The following is a 17,072-nucleotide window of genomic DNA, read 5'->3' on the forward strand; positions in this document are numbered from 1 at the left end:
CAATTTAGAGTGTCGTGCGTGTCTGTGGAAGTCGAGCGAATACGTGCAAACTCCACCCGGGAGGGCCTCGGTCGCCGAGTGGCGAAATCCATTTGGAAAGATTAAAAAACCCAAAAAAATGACACAATTGCACGTACGTATCGGCATTGACTGAAATTCTGATCTCGGTCATCTACGAAGCAAAAGAGCAACGCTAAACTGCAGAAAGCCGTGTGAGAGAAACAAATTCCAAGTCATTTGTTCTCACACATCAGCGGTCCAATCTGTGCACTCTTTCTTGAGTTTACTCACTTGGCAGGCCTGTAAAATGAGCTCGTACGTGCTATGTAGCCACGTACGTGGATATCAAACCCTGTCAAGCGGCCAAGCAGTTATTTTTACACTCACGCACACACACACACACACAGCATGTACATGTACATGGAGAAATATGACGACGGGTCGCCCACACTCGGCCGCCCGCTCTTCTGTTCCGCTCGGGAAGCCGACGCTGATTGCAACGCACGCACGGGTGGCCTTCGAGGCTGTGACAGCCGCTTGGCCGAGATGCTCCTCGAGAACGCTCAGCAACGCGCGGCGCAGGTATGTAGCGCACGCTTCCGCCGATGCGGTTTCTACGCTCTTGTCTCACTGCGAATTTGTCTCGGTCAACATTCGGTCGATCGCTTCTCAGCCCACGCCTCCTCCGCATCGTATTCTCCGACCGCGCGGAGTCATCAGGAGGAGAAGGTGACGAGTAGATTCGCTAAGAGCTGAGAACAGCAGAAGGTGGGCTGCTGTGTCAAAAGGTCGCGCTGCCCTAGGCCTCGATATACTACTCGATACCACCAAATGAACAATGAAAAATGTAATGTCAATGAAAAGGTGTGAAGTTGTGGAATAACATAAACATAGAAACAAACGAGTCAAGCTTAATGAATAGATTTAAAAAGCTCATTCAATGAAGGGGGATTGAAAAAAAATGTGAAATGGTTAATTAAGACAGCGTTCAGCAGAACAGGTTAAAATCATTTAGAAGACTTTGGTGATTTGTTTAAATAGAGAGACTAAAGGAAAATTTCAAAGTGAAATGTAAATGTTTCTTCTGTAAAAAGGGGCAGAAAATATAAGAGGTATTCTTTCCTCTGCTCCTTTTCTTTCGAATATTTTTTTCATGTAAATATAAGCCTGTTTACTTTCCTTACATGCAATGAAATTATATTAAATTTGAAAAAAGGAAGTTTTTGTTGAATTTGACTCGAGTGTTGCTCTACTTCCGGGTGACGTATGCGGAAGCAAAAAAAAAACATTTGCTGTGACGTAACAAGACAATCCAAAGCTTACTCTCAGGAACGCAAACGCTGTTTTTTTTTTTATTTTTTTTTTACCATTAAATCTCGTCAAAGTAAGTAAGTATTATGAACCGTGTCCAATCCTCCATTTATTTATCTTTCGAAGTAGATTTTCCTTAATATGATTAGTTACGTAATCTGTAGCCGTCGTACGCTAGCATAGCTGTGAAAGTTGATGCGACTGAATGCACGATTTTACCCAACATGAACAGTTTTCTTTCATTATCAAGCCTTGTGGCGTTCGTAGTATTTCGACAAAATGTCAGTGCTACTCAATTCATTGTTCAGCTTGTTGATAAGTATGATAATTGAGGTTATTACAATGAGGTCTTTCAACAAATGCCGCTTCTATTTATTTGAATTCGTAACAAAAAAAAAATGGAAGCAAACACATGTATTGACTTTGATAAATCTAGCTCAGTGGATTTATTTTTCATTTGAAATCACTTTGACTGTTGCTGTGGTGCCTGTCGATGTTTGGCATGTTTTAAGAAGTTTCGTTTTGTTTGATTTCCTTTTCGTATATCACTTGTTGTGTGCACGTTAAGGTCTGTAGACTAATCAGACGCAAACTGCAATTTGTTCGCTATAGATTCATGCCATTGAAATGAGGTTCGCCTCAGCCTCGGTTTGTTTCCGTTGCTTGTTGCCCCACCTTGATTTCTGTAGTCCTGTGACTGGTTTTGCAGGTCTGTAACTGAACATGTCACTGAAACACACAGCCAAGCCTTCGCGGGGCAACAAGAAGAGTGAACTGGAACGAAAGAGGGACGAGAGGTCAGCGCGCAGGGCCCTCGCCAAGGCCCGTAAGAATCCTCCTCAGGATGGCGAGGAAGACGCGGAGTTTCTCACTTTCTCCACTCAGCTGCAGGCAATGGGGCTGAAGCTGAGAGAAGTCCCCGGTGATGGGTAAGTCACAAAAAAAACATACAGCAATAGCGTAGAACGTAGCGAAATTAACAAGTCTGTGCGTCATGGTTCTACGGATTCATTGTGTGGCACCTTTTGGTGTGCGTGCCGTGGCCACCGGGGGGCAGTATAACATAGGCGTTCCCAAGATATACTTGAAGAAGCGGTCACAACTGCCCACTAAGCTGCAGTAGTATAGTCGTTTTTCACAGAGGATAAAGAATATATGCCAGTAAGTATTGTTTTGTTGTCTGTCTATCTGTTTGCTGCGCTGTTTGTGTTCAAAAATCCGTTGCTTAAAGGGTTATAGTACGGAAGCGTACTGCTGCCACCCCCCCTCTCCCCAAAAAGTTCTGTACATATGTTGTAAGGTGACAGTTTGTTTTAACGTGATGACCTTTCACGTTGTAATGTGATCGATTTCACCAAGTTATATTGCAATAATCATTCACTTGTGCATTTGGCAATACAAAATGATGCAATTTCTTCCATTGCAGGTAACTGGTGGAGCCCCGCAAAGGTAAGTGTGTCTTCTTTTTGTCTTGGAAATCAAAGTCACTAGCTAGGTAACTATGCTGTTCTTCTATGATGATGTAACAAAAATCTAGATATAAAACCAAGATTTAAAAAGAAGACACACATACCTCCGAAGGGCTTCCCTAGTGACCTGAACCGAAAGAAACTGCTTCATTTTGTTTAGCCCAATTGTGAAAGTTGAAGTGTGATGAGAATTGAATTGCTCGTCTGTCAAGGTTCTACTGTCACATGGGTCCATGTGTCATGGCGGTTTGTATTTTGTTACCTGCAGGAACTGCTTGTTCAGAGCTCTCGGAGACCAGTTAGAGGGTCACTCCCGATCTCACCTGGAGCTACGTCAGGAGACCGTCCAGTATATGATGTCCCACCGACAAGACTTCGAACCCTTTGTAGAGGACGATATTCCCTTCACGGAGCACTGTAAGAAAATGACCCCGTTGTTCACACTGTTGAATTATTTTTTCTTTAAGTCAGGGTTTCCCAAACTTGGAGTACTTGCGAGAAAACTCACTCAAGCACGAGGGCAACACGCAAACTCCAAACAGGACGAGCTGAGAATTTGACTGTGAGGCAAGTTCGACATTTTGTTCCTCTCCGAGTCCCGAATGACTGAAATGGAGCGCATGTTGCCATAACAAAGAACACAAAAGAAAATAATTGATTCCAACAGAAATGAAGCAAAAAGCCCCTTTGACAAGTCGTCGTGCGCGTGCTCGATAATCCGTAAAATAGCTCACGGTATATTTACACTCGACAGTGGGTGACCCGATCAAAATTTGACCCGGCCGCAACCCAAACGTTGGGAAACCCTGCATGACATGAAAAGACAAAATGTGTATGCCTTTATTCCTTTTACGCGTAGTATCCAACCTGGCACAGCCTGGAACATTTGCAGGCAATGACGCAATCGTGGCTTTTGCCCGCAGTCAGCAGGTGAAAGTGGTCATCCATCAGCTGAACACACCACTTTGGGAGGTGAGCCCATGACTTTTTTTTTTTGGAACAACCGCATGCAACCGAAAGTCTTTCGGTTGACCGCTTTGTGTTTCGCCTGTCAGATAAACGGTACTGAGAAGCAGATGTGCAGAGAACTACACATTGCGTACCGCTACGGGGATCATTACGACAGCGTGAGGCGCATCGGCGACAACTCAGAGAGCCGTGGTCAGCTACGCATTCAGGTAAATATTGGATGCCGGGAATGAACTGTACGTTGTGTTGAACATAAATGAAAAACAGAATACAATGATTTGCAGATCATGTTCAACCTATATTTCATTGAATACACTACAAAGACAAGATATTTAAGGTTCAGATTTGAAAAACTTCATTGTTTTTCGCAAATAATCATTAATTTTGAATTGTATGGCTGCAGCACGTTCCAAAAAAAGCTGGGACAGGGTCGTGTTTACCACTGTGTTGTCGGTGGAATTCTTTCCCATTCTTACTCGATGTACAGCTTCAGCCGTTCAACAGTCTGGGGTCTCCGTTGTCGTATTTTACCCTTCATAATGCGCCCTACATTTTCAATGGGAGACAGGTCTGGACTGCAGGCAGGCCAGTCTAGTACCCGCACACTTTTACTACGAAGCCACGCTGTTGTAACACGTTCAGAATGTGGTTTGGCATCGTCTTGCTGAAATAAGCAGGGGCGTCCGTGAAAAAGACGTCGCTTGGATGGCAGCATATGTTTCTCCAAAACCTGTATGTACCTGTCAGCATTAATGGTACCTTCACAGATGTGTAAGTTACCCATGCCATTGGCACTAACGCAGCCCCATACCATCACAGATGCTGGCTTTTGAACTTTGCGTCCATAACAGTCCGGATGGTTCTTTTCCTCTTTGCCCGGGAAGACACGACGGCCACAATTTCCAAAAACAATTTGAAATATGCACTCTTCGGACCACAGAACACTTTTCCACTTTGCGTCAGTCCATCTTCGATGAGCTCGGGCCCAGAGAAGCCGGCGGCGTTTCTGGGTGTTGTTGATAAATGGCTTTTGCTTTGCATAGTAGAGTTTCAAGTTGCACTTACGGATGGAGCGCCGAACTGCATTTACTGACATTGGTTTTCTGAAGTGTATCCTTTACACATTGATGTCGGTTTTTGATGCAGTGCCGCCTGAGGGATCGAAGGTCACGGGCATTCAATGTCGGTTTTCGACCTTGCCGCTGACATGCAGTGATTTCTCCAGATTCTCTGAAGCTTTTGATGATATTATGGACCGTAGACGATGAAATCCCTAAATTCTTTGCAATTGTACGTTGAGGAACATTGTCCTTAAACTGTTGGACTATTTTCTCCCACACTTGTTCACAAAGAGGTGAACCTCGCCCCGTCTTTGCTTGTGAATGACTGAGCAATTCAGGGACGCAATCATGGCACCCACCTGTTCCCAGTGAGCCTGAGCAACATTTACCATATAATTTTTTGTCCTTTCAGTTAAGTGCGATATCCACAAAACACTGTTGATATACAATTGTTTTTAAAGTGACATTTATTTATTTGACATTGGCCCGCTCCAGCCCGTCGCTTGAGGCGATGCCGCCCATTTGCCACTTTGAATCGTTGAAACCGAGTCCGTCTGTCTGTCTGTCATTCTCAGGTGTCAAACAAGCAGAGAAAAGAGGACAAAAGACAAGACAAGAAAAAGCGTCAAGAGGAACGCAATCGACTCAAAGTCCTCAACAACAGAGGCGACCAGAACCGGAATCATCCAGAGGCGGTCACTTTAATACCAGCTCTGAACACGCTCAGTATATGAGAATGATACATGGACAACAAAAAAAAACTAACTGCAGGTGGATGATGCTTCCCCACAAGAATTTGCACAGTCAGATTTGACACAGTCCCAGTGGGTGACTCTCCGACAAACGTTAAGAGTGCCTGCAAACCGGTTTTTCGGGGAGCTTGGAAAAGACGCAGCTGGACAGACCTCAATTTGGAGTGTTTTTGTGTCTGCGTCAAATTCAATACATTTTTTGTTAGGATTTGTGTGCGCGTGGTGACGGGTAACACACAATGATGATTTCATGAAGAATGTTTTTGGTAGAATTTGCCACAGGCTGAATTCACTGTTTTTCAGATGTGCATATCTTTGTTTGTTCCGTCAGACGAAAGGAAGAAAGGCAAGAGCCGGACAACTGTTAGGCACCTCTTTTAAAAGGACGTGTACTCCAACAGCAAATTATATATTCCATATAATCTAGAATTTGTCATACAATATTCATTTATCTAGTCTTATTTTCAGCATTATTTTTGTATCAAAGTTCATAGCAACACAACTAAGCATTGCAAAGTGGATGCCACATTCTAAAAAAAATAAAGGAAAAAAGACCTGATTGCCCAATAATATACTGCAATGGCATTCTTAGGCGTAGCGTGCCGACCTTTGCCAAGGACAGTTAACAAGAGAGAAAAGAAATGGTGTTTGTTATTCAATTGTTTGAATGTTAGTTAACCATGACTTATGGTTAATGATGGCGTTGTAAAGTTCCGTCATGACCCAAATGTCAAATAGAGAAAAAAATCCTCAAACAAAAGTAAAAAGCTCCGTATCGATTATTAGCAGGCCAATTCTCATTTCAAAGGAATGCTTGGACCCTCACTCAAAATGGCCAAAAGAGAAAATATTTTCTCCGAACAAATGTGGAAAAAAAAAAAGTTTGATTTGCAAGCTACTTTCTGATTCATGGACAATAATGTAGACTGACGTTGGTGTGGCATGATTCCATTTTGACCCAAATGGTATATTTCGCCAGGATTTTATTATTATTATTTTTTTTTGCAGAAATCCAAAAGTGTGATAAAATATATAACATCCATTTTCTGAGCCGCTTCTCCTCACGCGGGTCGCGGGCGTGCCGGAGCCTATCCCAGCTGTCATCGGGCAGGAGGCGGGGTACACCCTGAACCGGTTGCCAGCCAATCGCAGGGCACATACGAACAACCAACCATTCGCACTCACAGTCATGCCTACGGGCAATTTAGAGTCTCCAATTCATGCATATTTTTGGGATGTGGGAGGAAACCGAAGTGCCCGGAGAAAAGCCACGCAGGCACGGGGAAAACATGCAAACTCCACACAGGCGGGGCCGGGATTTGAACCCCGGTCCTCAGAACTGGGAGGCAGACGCTCTAACCAGTCTTCCACACTACTCTCAAAAAGGACATGGGGATCTGGGGTGAAATTTCGAGGAATCTCAAATGCAGAGTAAATAACCTTCACAGGTGAACTTAAATTGACCTCTGAACTGTTTACTTTTATTGTACTTTTTGCACAACTTGCTGTGCTCTTAATGAGCTGCATGGCAAAATTCATAAAAAGATGTTTTGTTTTAATTTCCAAAGACATCAAATTCTATGCCTTTGCATTTTGCATGGAAACAGTTCCGAATGTTTTATTTATTGGACCATGATCGCTGTGTTGAACAACTTTGTCCAGTAAGACGTTAAGAGGGTGTCTGGTGGGATACGCTACGGTCGACTATGACCACATTGCCTTTGCCATTGGAGAAAAACATTTGTCTTTTATCTAAGCCAGGGGTTGGGAACCCTTTTGACTAGTAGTGTACATGAATATCATTAATTAGTAATGACTTCATGCAAATTTGTCAATTAAGTGTGTATCAAACTGGTAGCCCTTAATAACCAGTATCCGATATGTAGCACTCACTTTCCAAAAAGTTGGTGACCCATTTTTCATACTTATATATATATATATAGAGAGAGAGAGAGAGAGACAGTTGTCATGTTCCTTCTCATTGCTTTGAATACTACAAACCTACAGTTGAAACAAGATGTTTACATACAATATATAAAGAGACATACTTTTTTTTTCTGTGTCGGACATAAAACCAGACTAAGCGTTTCCGGTTTTAGGTCAATTAGGATTAGCAAAATGATTTATATTTGCAAAATGACAGAATAATGGGATTTTTTTTTTAGACCATTTTTCATTACTTCGTCAAAGTCAGAAGATTGCATACATTTCATGATTAAAGGTACTGATGCGTCTCTTCGATATATTCAATAGTCGGTCGGGTTCTGGACTGCTTGGAGAACGTGTTCTTTCTGCTGAGGTAAAAGGCAGGTAACAGAATAACATCATTCTGAAGGTACCATAAAGCATTCCCACACACATACTGGATGGAAGACGCGAGTAGCTGATGTATGTAGAACAGAGCCTCTTAACAGTACGCACACTCCCTTTTACAGATTGAGGTTTAGATAAGCCGACCAGCCGGTGATAGAACCGAGTGGATCCGAAAGTCCTGGTATGCATGCTCGCTATGACAAACTGCACATCTGCACGTAACGGATTCAGAAACTTCCCACTGCTGACCTCACAAGCTCAAAGTCTTCACAAAGTATTGCACGTGCTGGAGCGTGGTAAAGGGAGATGCAATGATTCCAATTCATCTCACTCAGGGTCTGCAGAACTGGTGCAATGGATTTGCTTGCTGACTAATTTCTCTGTTCAACGAGCAACGTATTCACCGTGATCATCACCAACCAGCGCCAGGAATTTGGGCTCGTTCCTTCTGACAGAACTGGCGTCGCTGAGCCGCGCTTGTAGGCTGCCTTGCTCGCACACGCCTTTACAGATCTGCCCAGGAATTGTCAATACAGGTACCGCTCAATCAATTACAATACAGTATATTTCTATCTGTAGTGTATGTAAACATCTACATTCAACTGAAAACTTTTTTTTTTTTTTAAAGGCCTTGTTTGTGAATTGGAATTTGGCCCCTACACCTCAGTTCTTTGTGCTGTGGAATGCATTATTTTATTTTTTTAAAAGATGACATGTTTTCAAAGGCTACTTGTGAACAATAAATGAGGTTTTCTTTGACTTCCATAAAAGTGGGTTCATGAGACCTGTCATGTGTGCACCATGATGTCCTTACACGTTTTGTGAACTTTACATTCCATTGTCATATTCAGGTATAACACCGCTACTTGTTGCATGTTGTCCTGTGCGATATGCCCAAATTTGGTAATTCTTTTTGCAGCTGAAAATACAAACATTTTGGATAAAAAATTGAAATGAATGCATTTAATTGGACAACTTCCACTTTTCTACGATTCGCTAGACTTGTCTTCTGCATTTTTAAAACACGAAAGATGGATATTATAATTGTAGTGCTTGTTTGTTGTTTTACGTAAGCAGTAAAACCACAGACTGCCAACGGGTTTGGTAATGGTCGTAATAAAAATAGTCCAATTTAGGAAATAAACATTGACTTTATTAAAATCCCATAAAAAAGAAGCTGATGACGAGAGCTGCTGGTAAAAGGCAATGTGACCGGAAACAATCAATCAGGTTGACCTTCTTCATTCATATCGATTCAAAGCTTGAAATAGAACGTTAACTTCCCTCCTTGGTCTGCTCTCAAAGACTCACCTTTCCAAATGTTGGCTTTCCTCCAGTTTGCCTCGCTTTTGTCATTGTGTTTATATTAAAAAAAAAAAAGGGGGGGTCCGTGTCTGACAAAGGAATAAGTTTGTAGGTAATTCCGGGATGAAGTCAAAAATCCTGCCTGATGTTCTCCTTGTTCTCATCCCCCTGCTGCTGTTTGAGCTGACCGATTTCGTTTTCTAGATGCACGATGGCCCGCTCGATCTCGTAGTTCTTGCTGACCAGCGACACCCAGCTGTTAAAAGGGCGAGGTGCGGCAAATCGTTACATACCTCGAATGCAAACAGAGGATCGTCAATGAAATGCAGGCGGCTCGCCACGCTACGTACTTTGACTCCAGCTCTCGAAGTTTGGCTCCTCCGGCTAATTGGTCATTTTTACGTTGCCAATTCAAATCCTGAATTTGTTTCCTGTGTGTGACAGAAGTCAAATAAACGCATAAACATGTACATGACATTTCACTACAGAGAACCTTTGCAGGTGACTGTTCACCTGAATTTCTGAAGTTCCTTTTGAGCCATCTCGATCATGAAGGCTAGGTTACTGGAGGAGAAAGAATGATTAAAGTCCTGGTTAGTGGCGTTTCCAAATGTGATTGTTCAACAGGAAGAAGAGGAGTCCTTCACATACTCGTTGTAGACCTTCCACGCATTGGTTCCATATTGCGACATGAGCTCCAGGTTCTCGATGCGAACCGCCTGGTGCTCTAGCTGGGCCATAGAGTTATTCACGCACTCCTGCCAAGCTGTGATATCGTTCTTCTGACCTGCAGACGGTGCCGGCAGCTCATACCTCCACAGGAAAGAGGACATTATATGATGAACTTCAAGTCAAAGGACAGCGGTCTAAAAAGTATGGCAGTCCATCCGCTCTGTCGTGTCTCCACACACCTCATCGAGTTCCACTGGGTGCTAGTATCAGACAGCATATGTTGTACAGTGGGAGGAAAACGTATGTGAACCCTTGGAAATGTCTGTATCAAGCGGTCATAAAATGTGGTCTGATCAGGGGTCTTGATTTCTTGATTTAAACTAATACCACACAATTCAGTTTTAACTTTGTTTGTTCTTGATGACCACTGCATGCAGAAAGGTTCCCATACTTTTTCCTCCCACGGTAGATCTGCCTCTGGGTCTCCAGTCTCCTCTCAGTTGGACATACCCAGAACTCCTTTGAGCCACCCGTACTGCGATCTTCTTCTTTAGCCCACTGCTTATGAAGGTGGGAACATACATTGGACTGGATTGGACTAAATTGAGAGCATCGCCTTTTGGCTCACGTTACAGCGACCACATTACTGCAGATTACAGATCCTGAAAATCTCAAAGTCGCAGAGGCAGGACTCATCCAGTTCCTCATCCAGAGTGCGCGACGTTTACATTTGCTGTTCCCAGACACGCTAACAGTAAGGTTAGCATCTCCCATTTCTTCTTCTACAACTCTTTTGTCTTGTATATTCCAGCAGTCTGGTTGCCCCGTGGCACCGCAGTCTCAGGTCAAGCTTAGTACTATAACAGATCACATTCACGGGAGGTGACTCGCGATTTTCGGACGAGATATGGTTGTGTGTGTGTGTGTGTGTGTGTGTGTGGTGTGCCGTGTTAGTCGTCTTGAGTACACCACACAATTTGAGGGCAGTAAGCACACACGTGGCATTTTCTTCCTTGTCATTTGTGGGGTCTCTCACATTTAAAAAGTCAGTTGAGATGTCAAAAATCCTGCGTGTACCGTGCTTTAGGCTCTCATCTGTTATTTCAGGACATTGTTCCTGACCAAGCTGTGACCTTCAGTTTTGGCTGGGGCGGTCGAGATAAATGAGGATCATTTGCGTCATGTTTCTCAGTCGGAAACGGGTGGATTCTGCCTGTTGGGTCTGGGGGTGACATTTTACTTCAAACATATAAGGGGACTTTTTCATGACTAAGTTAGTGGAGCCTTCGCTGTATGGGACTGTCGACTATGATAGAGGAAAAAGCTGAACCACAATGCAAAGCTCTCAAGTTACCTTTTTTTGTTGCTTGTTTGCACCACTCCCACTAATGCCGATTTACATATTCACACTTGTAACTAGACTTTTTCAAACGGCTTCGCTCCGAGTTGTTGTGTGTATTAATCCCCAATTAACACAAACGGGGATGTTAACTGTTAAGCATAACCTCAGGGGGGCACGTTATTCAGTCAATAGTTGATTGCCTACAGCGAACGTCAACGTATATTTGAGTGACAGGTGAAGGGCCCGTCTTTAGCGGACCAACCACACAGTAGCGGGGTTGACATGGAAGCTTTTGTCGTCATTCTGATGGAAATCATTCCGACTGAAGATCTCTGCTCAGCTGTTTATGCCGTATGGGACCTGATCTATTCCGATCGTGTGTATACACGTGCACTAATCAGAACAGCCGTGTGACACGCGTTCCCCAACCTTCTTTGCACCGCGGACCGGTTTAGAGTAGGCATTTTTCTCACGGACCGGCTGTGGCACGTTGGACGACTGGTTAGAGCGTCTGCCTCACAGTTCTGCTACATGTGTTATGTGTGTGTATGCTACAGAACGTCATTTTTTTTTTCTTATAACTTAATCCGCCGCCAGCTATTTCCAATACTACGTCAGGATGCGACAAGGATGAAAAATAAACTAGCTTTTGGATTCAAATATACTGTGCATGATGGCGACACGGAGTAAAATGTTTTTGCGGAGCCGATCAATGACGTCATTGATCGGCTCGGTGAATTATGACACTAAAGCCGATCAGCATAAAATGCTAAATATCGGCCGATACCGATCAGCCCGATAAAATCGGTGTAATGTCTAATATATATATTTACATACATACACACACACACACACATACATATATATATATATATATATATATACATATATATATATATATATGTATATATACATACATACACACACACACACACACACGCTTGCTTCGCTTCCTCCTTCGCCGTTTGTGGCGCGTCCGCTGTGGGCGCGATGGAGGAGTCGGAGTTGTTGTAGGCAGCCAGACTAGACTGCAGTTCCGTAGCTCTTCAATGAGAGTAAACTTTTAACTCGGTAACAAGTAGTTCTGCCTGTGTCGCGCAGCAACCTACAACTGTATCTGTATCAGAGCGGATTTGGTGCGTGAGAGTTAACTGTTCCGATAAACCCGTATTTTAAGTAGGACTCCCGATATCTATATACCGTTTCGTTCAAAAGGACAAATCTTTTCAGTAAACGTAATGAACTGAATTAGTTTATGAAATGATTTTGTTCTTTGAGCTCTGCAGCCGTTAGCCAGAAACAGAAGCGTTCAGTGCAGTCTCGACGTATCAATTGAGACGCACAGCTGTTGCGGCGGAGAAGATCCGGTCGATTTTTTACAATATAATACACATTGACACGCGAATTGCAATACAACAGAAATTATATAAATTGGTCACTCTTTCTCTGCGGCCCGGTAACAAATGCCTGACGGACCGGTGGTTGGGGACCACCGGTGTAGGTCACGTCATTTATCAAGATGGAGGTCCGTCGTCTATTCAGCACAGTAGTTGGGATTGTTTTTATACGTTTATTTAAAGACCACTTGATAAGAACAATTTATAAGTATTTAAAAACAAGATCGCCGTGGCAATAGAGCTCCGTCGGGACCTGCCATATTTAAGCCGTGCGTAGACCATGACGTCACTGCACATTTACGTCGAGACGAAGCATGCGCAGACATAGCTTTTTCATTCCTTTGGCAAAAGGAATATTCCACCCCTGTCAAGTCGAATGAAATTCCATTCGGATTCAGCCTGCTTATTCGGATTAAGGTGTTTGTTTATAAGGCGCATTTTCATTCGGCTGCGATTGGCCGGCGACCGGTTCAGGGTGTACCCCGCCTCCTGCCCGAAGATAGCTGGGATAGGCTCCAGCAGCCCGCGACCCTAGTGAGGATAAGCGGTAAAGAAAATGGATGGATGGATTTTCATTCGGTTTGGGGTTCTGAACCAATTCTAATCAGAATAGAAGGCTCCATGTAAACCAGGCTGGTCTTGCAGCGCTTTATTCTTTATGTCAGGACCAGGGGATCAATATCACAGAGTAAATGAAAACAATTTAATCGAGAAACAAGAAATTATAACAACAACAATACTGATTTAAAAGCAAACAAAAAATAAATGTATAAAAAATATAAAGGGCAGGCCTTATTTTTCAGGATTTTAGAGGCATTCAAAAACAACATCATTTATCATGATAAGTTTTAGGGACAATATATTGTCTGAAAATGAATTGTTACCGTGACAGGCCGAGTCATCACCAAAACTATCCTCTTGCCAAATTTTGAATTAAAGTGACTTTTATATTTATTTTACATTCTAAACTCAACCAGCGAATTTAGACTAGGTTAAGCAGGGTTTCACAAACAGATTTAGGACTCAAAATAAGTCAGCGGTTGTTTTTTTATTGGGTCACTGCAGCAAATAGCTAAGGATAGGTTCAAAAGGGGAAAAAACCAAAAATGTTTGCAGCCAATGTATCAGATCAGCCAGGACACCTCTCATGTTTGGTTGGTGCTAGCATCTGTGGTAATTTGCTGGCATTACAACAGTGCAAATCTTACCTCTTCATGCTGAGGAGCTCCATGGGTTGCCGAGATGCCAGGCGATCGAATTCATTCTTCATAATTTCAGTCTGGACAATGACGAGAGGCAAGGTTTTTAGTTGTCACCGCTGCAGGAGGTCTAAAGGGAATTTTCGGGACCTGGAGTGTTTGTCACCTCAAAAGTAGAAAAATCAGGCGTAGGCAGGTAGCTCAGGTAGTTCTTGGTTGGTCTGTATCTTCTGGTCTCCTCCTCAACTAATGCTGCAGCCTGAGAAACACAAGATCACGTTTTGAATTAAAATAGGGCTAGGAAATTAATCGATTTTATTGATTACTTTCGGATTTTTTTGGGTGGCTTCTGTAGTTTGATGTGCACTGCTTAAAAGCTTTCACATAGTATGCAGTTTATTATCTTTTAAACTGCATTTGATTTATTCTATTATAAACAATACGGGGGGCGCGGGGGTCTAGGAAATTTTGTTAAAGCCAAAGCACCCGTCGCGGTCTAATCCTCCTTCTCAATGTCAATTAAAATATAACGACCGATAGGATCATACTGAACAGCTTGGCATGATAGAAACTAGTACTGCAAATTAATCCAGTCATTGCTAATTTAGCACATGCCCAACTTTAGCATAATTGCTCTCCAGCTAACAACACTTTACTCACAGCTTCTCTGACACCGGTAGCATCGTAACCTTGGTCAAAATAAGGTAAGGCATCAACAAACACTTCACCCGCAACCGAGGCAGTTCCAGACATATTAATCTAGGCAAAATTGCTCAATGAACGATCAGAATTTCTTGCTGAACCGAGACGCTTTCTTCTGTGTGTGTACTTCCGGTTCCGGTCATCTTCTTCTTCGATTCAATAATGCAAACTTGATATTCAGATGCATCACTGCCCTCGAGCGGTGCGCGTGTTTTCCATCCGAAACCGAAATCATTTGCGCAACTGAGATGGAACTCAAAATTCACTAATAGTAAGAATAATGTGCTTGACTTATTTTATCCATCCGCCGGGTTTCTATAGCGCTTGTCCTTATTGGGAAATAAAATTAAAAAAAAAAAACTGTAGCAAGTTGGTCTTCAAACAATCATGTAACCAAACCGTAGTCATGCTAGTTAGCAAGCTAACCTATTTGCTGGGTTTGGTCACGTGACATTCCGCATATAGCGGCTTCAGTACTAAAATATTCCGTCTTTGCACATGTTTTCAACACTTATCTTCAAACATATTTAATGTATTTCGAAACTAATCACCAAAATTATTTTAAAGGATCTTTAACGTTCAGAAGCCAAAAACATCTACAGTACAGTATTAGAAAGAAAACAGCGCTTCCTAGTGGAAACAGGGAGCACTGCACTGGCTAAATTCGTCACTGTGTTTTACTGATTTAGAAATCAGAACGTTTGCGATTTCACGTCATTACATTGCGAACATGATGTAGGTGACGTGACGTTTAAAAATGACGCCATACGGAATGTCGACGTACTTTTGTTTGAAATGTCATACATGGATTGAGAGCGTCAGAAAAACGGAAACTCACGAGGTTCTCGCTGTGATGTCATGACGCACGGACGTAGTCGTGGTTTGACAAGTCACGTAGGACGTGCAAGCGGTTCAAAGAGGAAGGAAGATGGCGGATAACAAAGGCGTCGATGATATGGACCCGTCGCCAAACCCGGAGCCACCTCCTTCGGCGCAGGACAACGTGCAGGCGGAGACCCAAGCCGAAATTGCGCCTGCGGTCGTAGAAAGCGACCCAAAGGAAGCGGAAGAGACCGAGCAGCGTGTTCCCGCTCATGAGGCGACAACAGCCACCGGCGAAGGAGGCGCCGAGGCTAGCATCAGCAATGTTAGCGGCAGCAGCAGCGCCGCTAGCCCTACGGACGGCAGCCCAAACGATACCGAAGCCCCGGCTGCCGGCGGCGGACTCGCCTCGGAAATGTCTCCCCCACCCACGGCCCCGGCGGCCACACCGGTACCGACTCCCATTAATTTATTGGATACGTGCGCAGTGTGTAAACAAAGTCTTCAAAGCCGAGAGTGCGAACCAAAACTTCTCCCTTGCCTGCACTCGTTTTGTCTTAAATGTATCCCGCAACCAGACAGGCAGATCAGCGTGCAGGTGACTGGACCGCACGGGCAAACCAACACACATATCGGTGAGTTGTTCATTTATCCCCCCGGCTGCTGCTGCTGCTTTGTCGCATAGTAATGTAAGACGACCGCACATCTCTATGTATTTACAGTATTCTTCAGCTGGTTGTTGTCATGCGTGTGGTGATGGTAGCTTTGATCTTGACCTCAAGAGTACGGTAACAAATGGACATCAATGTACGTAACGTAGCATATCGACGTTAGAATCGTCACTGATTTATTAATTGGCTGGTCGTGCCAGCGTCCACTACTCGGCATTACGGTTACGCGGGTCAACAAGTGCCCCCCCCCCAAAAAAAAAGTCCTAAAATACATGGATATGGTGGTTTTCATTTAAACAAACGAAATAATTCCGTTTGTTATCACGCAACCATTCTACTTCTGGGAGATTCTGGACTATTCCAGGAAGTCACCCAGGAAGTTTCATTAAGATTGGTGTTGCACTTTCAAAATAAAGGTCCTTTTGAATCAGCATGTCAATTTTGGTTAATTTAATATTTTTTCGAACGTTTATACTGTTGGTGTCCCTACGTGGATGTTATTTTTCTCAAATTATTGACCAATATCAAGTGTTGAAAATGACTTGCTCTCTTGGATGAAACAATGTTTAACGGCCCAACAAACGTGCTGTATTTTTTTGGTTTCCTGAAAAGTGATGATTTTGGAGATACCAGTAATATGTAACTAATTACATCACATTCAAAAGTCCCCTTCCATCACTGTCTCTATTTGATTTTGATCATCTTTGATGACCTTCTGTCTGATTTGCATGATATTTTGGGTTTTAAGTGCCAAAAATGTTCTTTCATTCAGCCATCCATTTTTTGAGCCGCTTCTCCTCACAAGGGAGGCGGGAGTGCCGGAGCCCATCCCAGCTATCATCGGGCAAGAGGCGGGGTACACCCTGAACTGGTTGCCAGCCAATCGCAGGGCACGCATAAAGCAATTCTATTTGGTCTTTTCGACCTGGCATTTGAGACAGCTGGATTTCTCATTATAATCCGACATGTAAATGAGGTTTGTTTTCATCTCAATTTAAATATGGAAAACAGCTTGGGTCGGATTGATCCATATCACGCAGTCTGGTAGACAGATGTCACGTGACACAGACTCACTTTGACCTATGTT

The 17,072-nt window shown here is 43.3% G+C and overlaps 3 protein-coding genes across 16 annotated transcripts in view; 2 read left to right on the top strand and 1 right to left on the bottom strand.

The window, feature by feature from the left end:
* The first annotated feature begins 447 nt into the window (after positions 1-447).
* otud3 (OTU deubiquitinase 3) lies at positions 448-6,117 on the top strand. Of its 8 annotated transcripts, none has more exons than XM_061767191.1 (6): positions 448-582; positions 2,021-2,240; positions 3,049-3,197; positions 3,640-3,752; positions 3,836-3,958; positions 5,386-6,117. In XM_061767191.1, exons 2-6 carry the CDS (start codon positions 2,035-2,037, stop codon positions 5,542-5,544), a joined length of 750 nt encoding a protein of 249 aa, XP_061623175.1. In that variant the 5' UTR covers positions 448-582; positions 2,021-2,034; the 3' UTR covers positions 5,545-6,117. The 8 variants fall into 8 exon arrangements, with proteins under 8 accessions (XP_061623175.1, XP_061623158.1, XP_061623137.1 ...); XM_061767174.1 differs by lacking the exon at positions 448-582 and adding an exon at positions 1,258-1,384; XM_061767153.1 differs by lacking the exon at positions 448-582 and adding an exon at positions 1,263-1,384 and having other exon boundaries at positions 2,054-2,240.
* Positions 6,118-8,605: 2,488 nt separating this feature from the next.
* bcas2 (BCAS2 pre-mRNA processing factor) lies at positions 8,606-14,657 on the bottom strand. Its single transcript, XM_061767213.1, has 7 exons — positions 14,451-14,657; positions 13,957-14,049; positions 13,800-13,870; positions 9,832-9,993; positions 9,694-9,744; positions 9,531-9,611; positions 8,606-9,436 (listed from the first exon to the last, which is right to left on the bottom strand). Exons 1-7 carry the CDS (start codon positions 14,541-14,543, stop codon positions 9,310-9,312), a joined length of 678 nt encoding a protein of 225 aa, XP_061623197.1. The 5' UTR covers positions 14,544-14,657; the 3' UTR covers positions 8,606-9,309.
* Positions 14,658-14,695: 38 nt separating this feature from the next.
* The window catches only part of trim33 (tripartite motif containing 33), a 58,737-nt gene continuing 56,360 nt past the window's right edge, over positions 14,696-17,072 (top strand). For 3 of the 7 annotated variants that reach the window (XM_061767005.1, XM_061767022.1, XM_061767013.1), the window contains exon 1: positions 15,336-15,949. In XM_061767005.1, the coding sequence (XP_061622989.1) occupies positions 15,421-15,949 (529 nt within the window). In that variant the 5' untranslated portion in view covers positions 15,336-15,420. Of the gene's footprint in view, positions 14,764-15,335; positions 15,950-16,036; positions 16,122-17,072 lie in introns of those variants that run through there. The other 4 variants (XM_061767027.1, XM_061767054.1, XM_061767045.1 and 1 more) reach the window with 3 other exon arrangements.

This window comes from Phyllopteryx taeniolatus, chromosome 1, assembly GCF_024500385.1.
Source record: "Phyllopteryx taeniolatus isolate TA_2022b chromosome 1, UOR_Ptae_1.2, whole genome shotgun sequence".
Taxonomy (NCBI): Eukaryota; Metazoa; Chordata; class Actinopteri; order Syngnathiformes; family Syngnathidae; genus Phyllopteryx; species Phyllopteryx taeniolatus.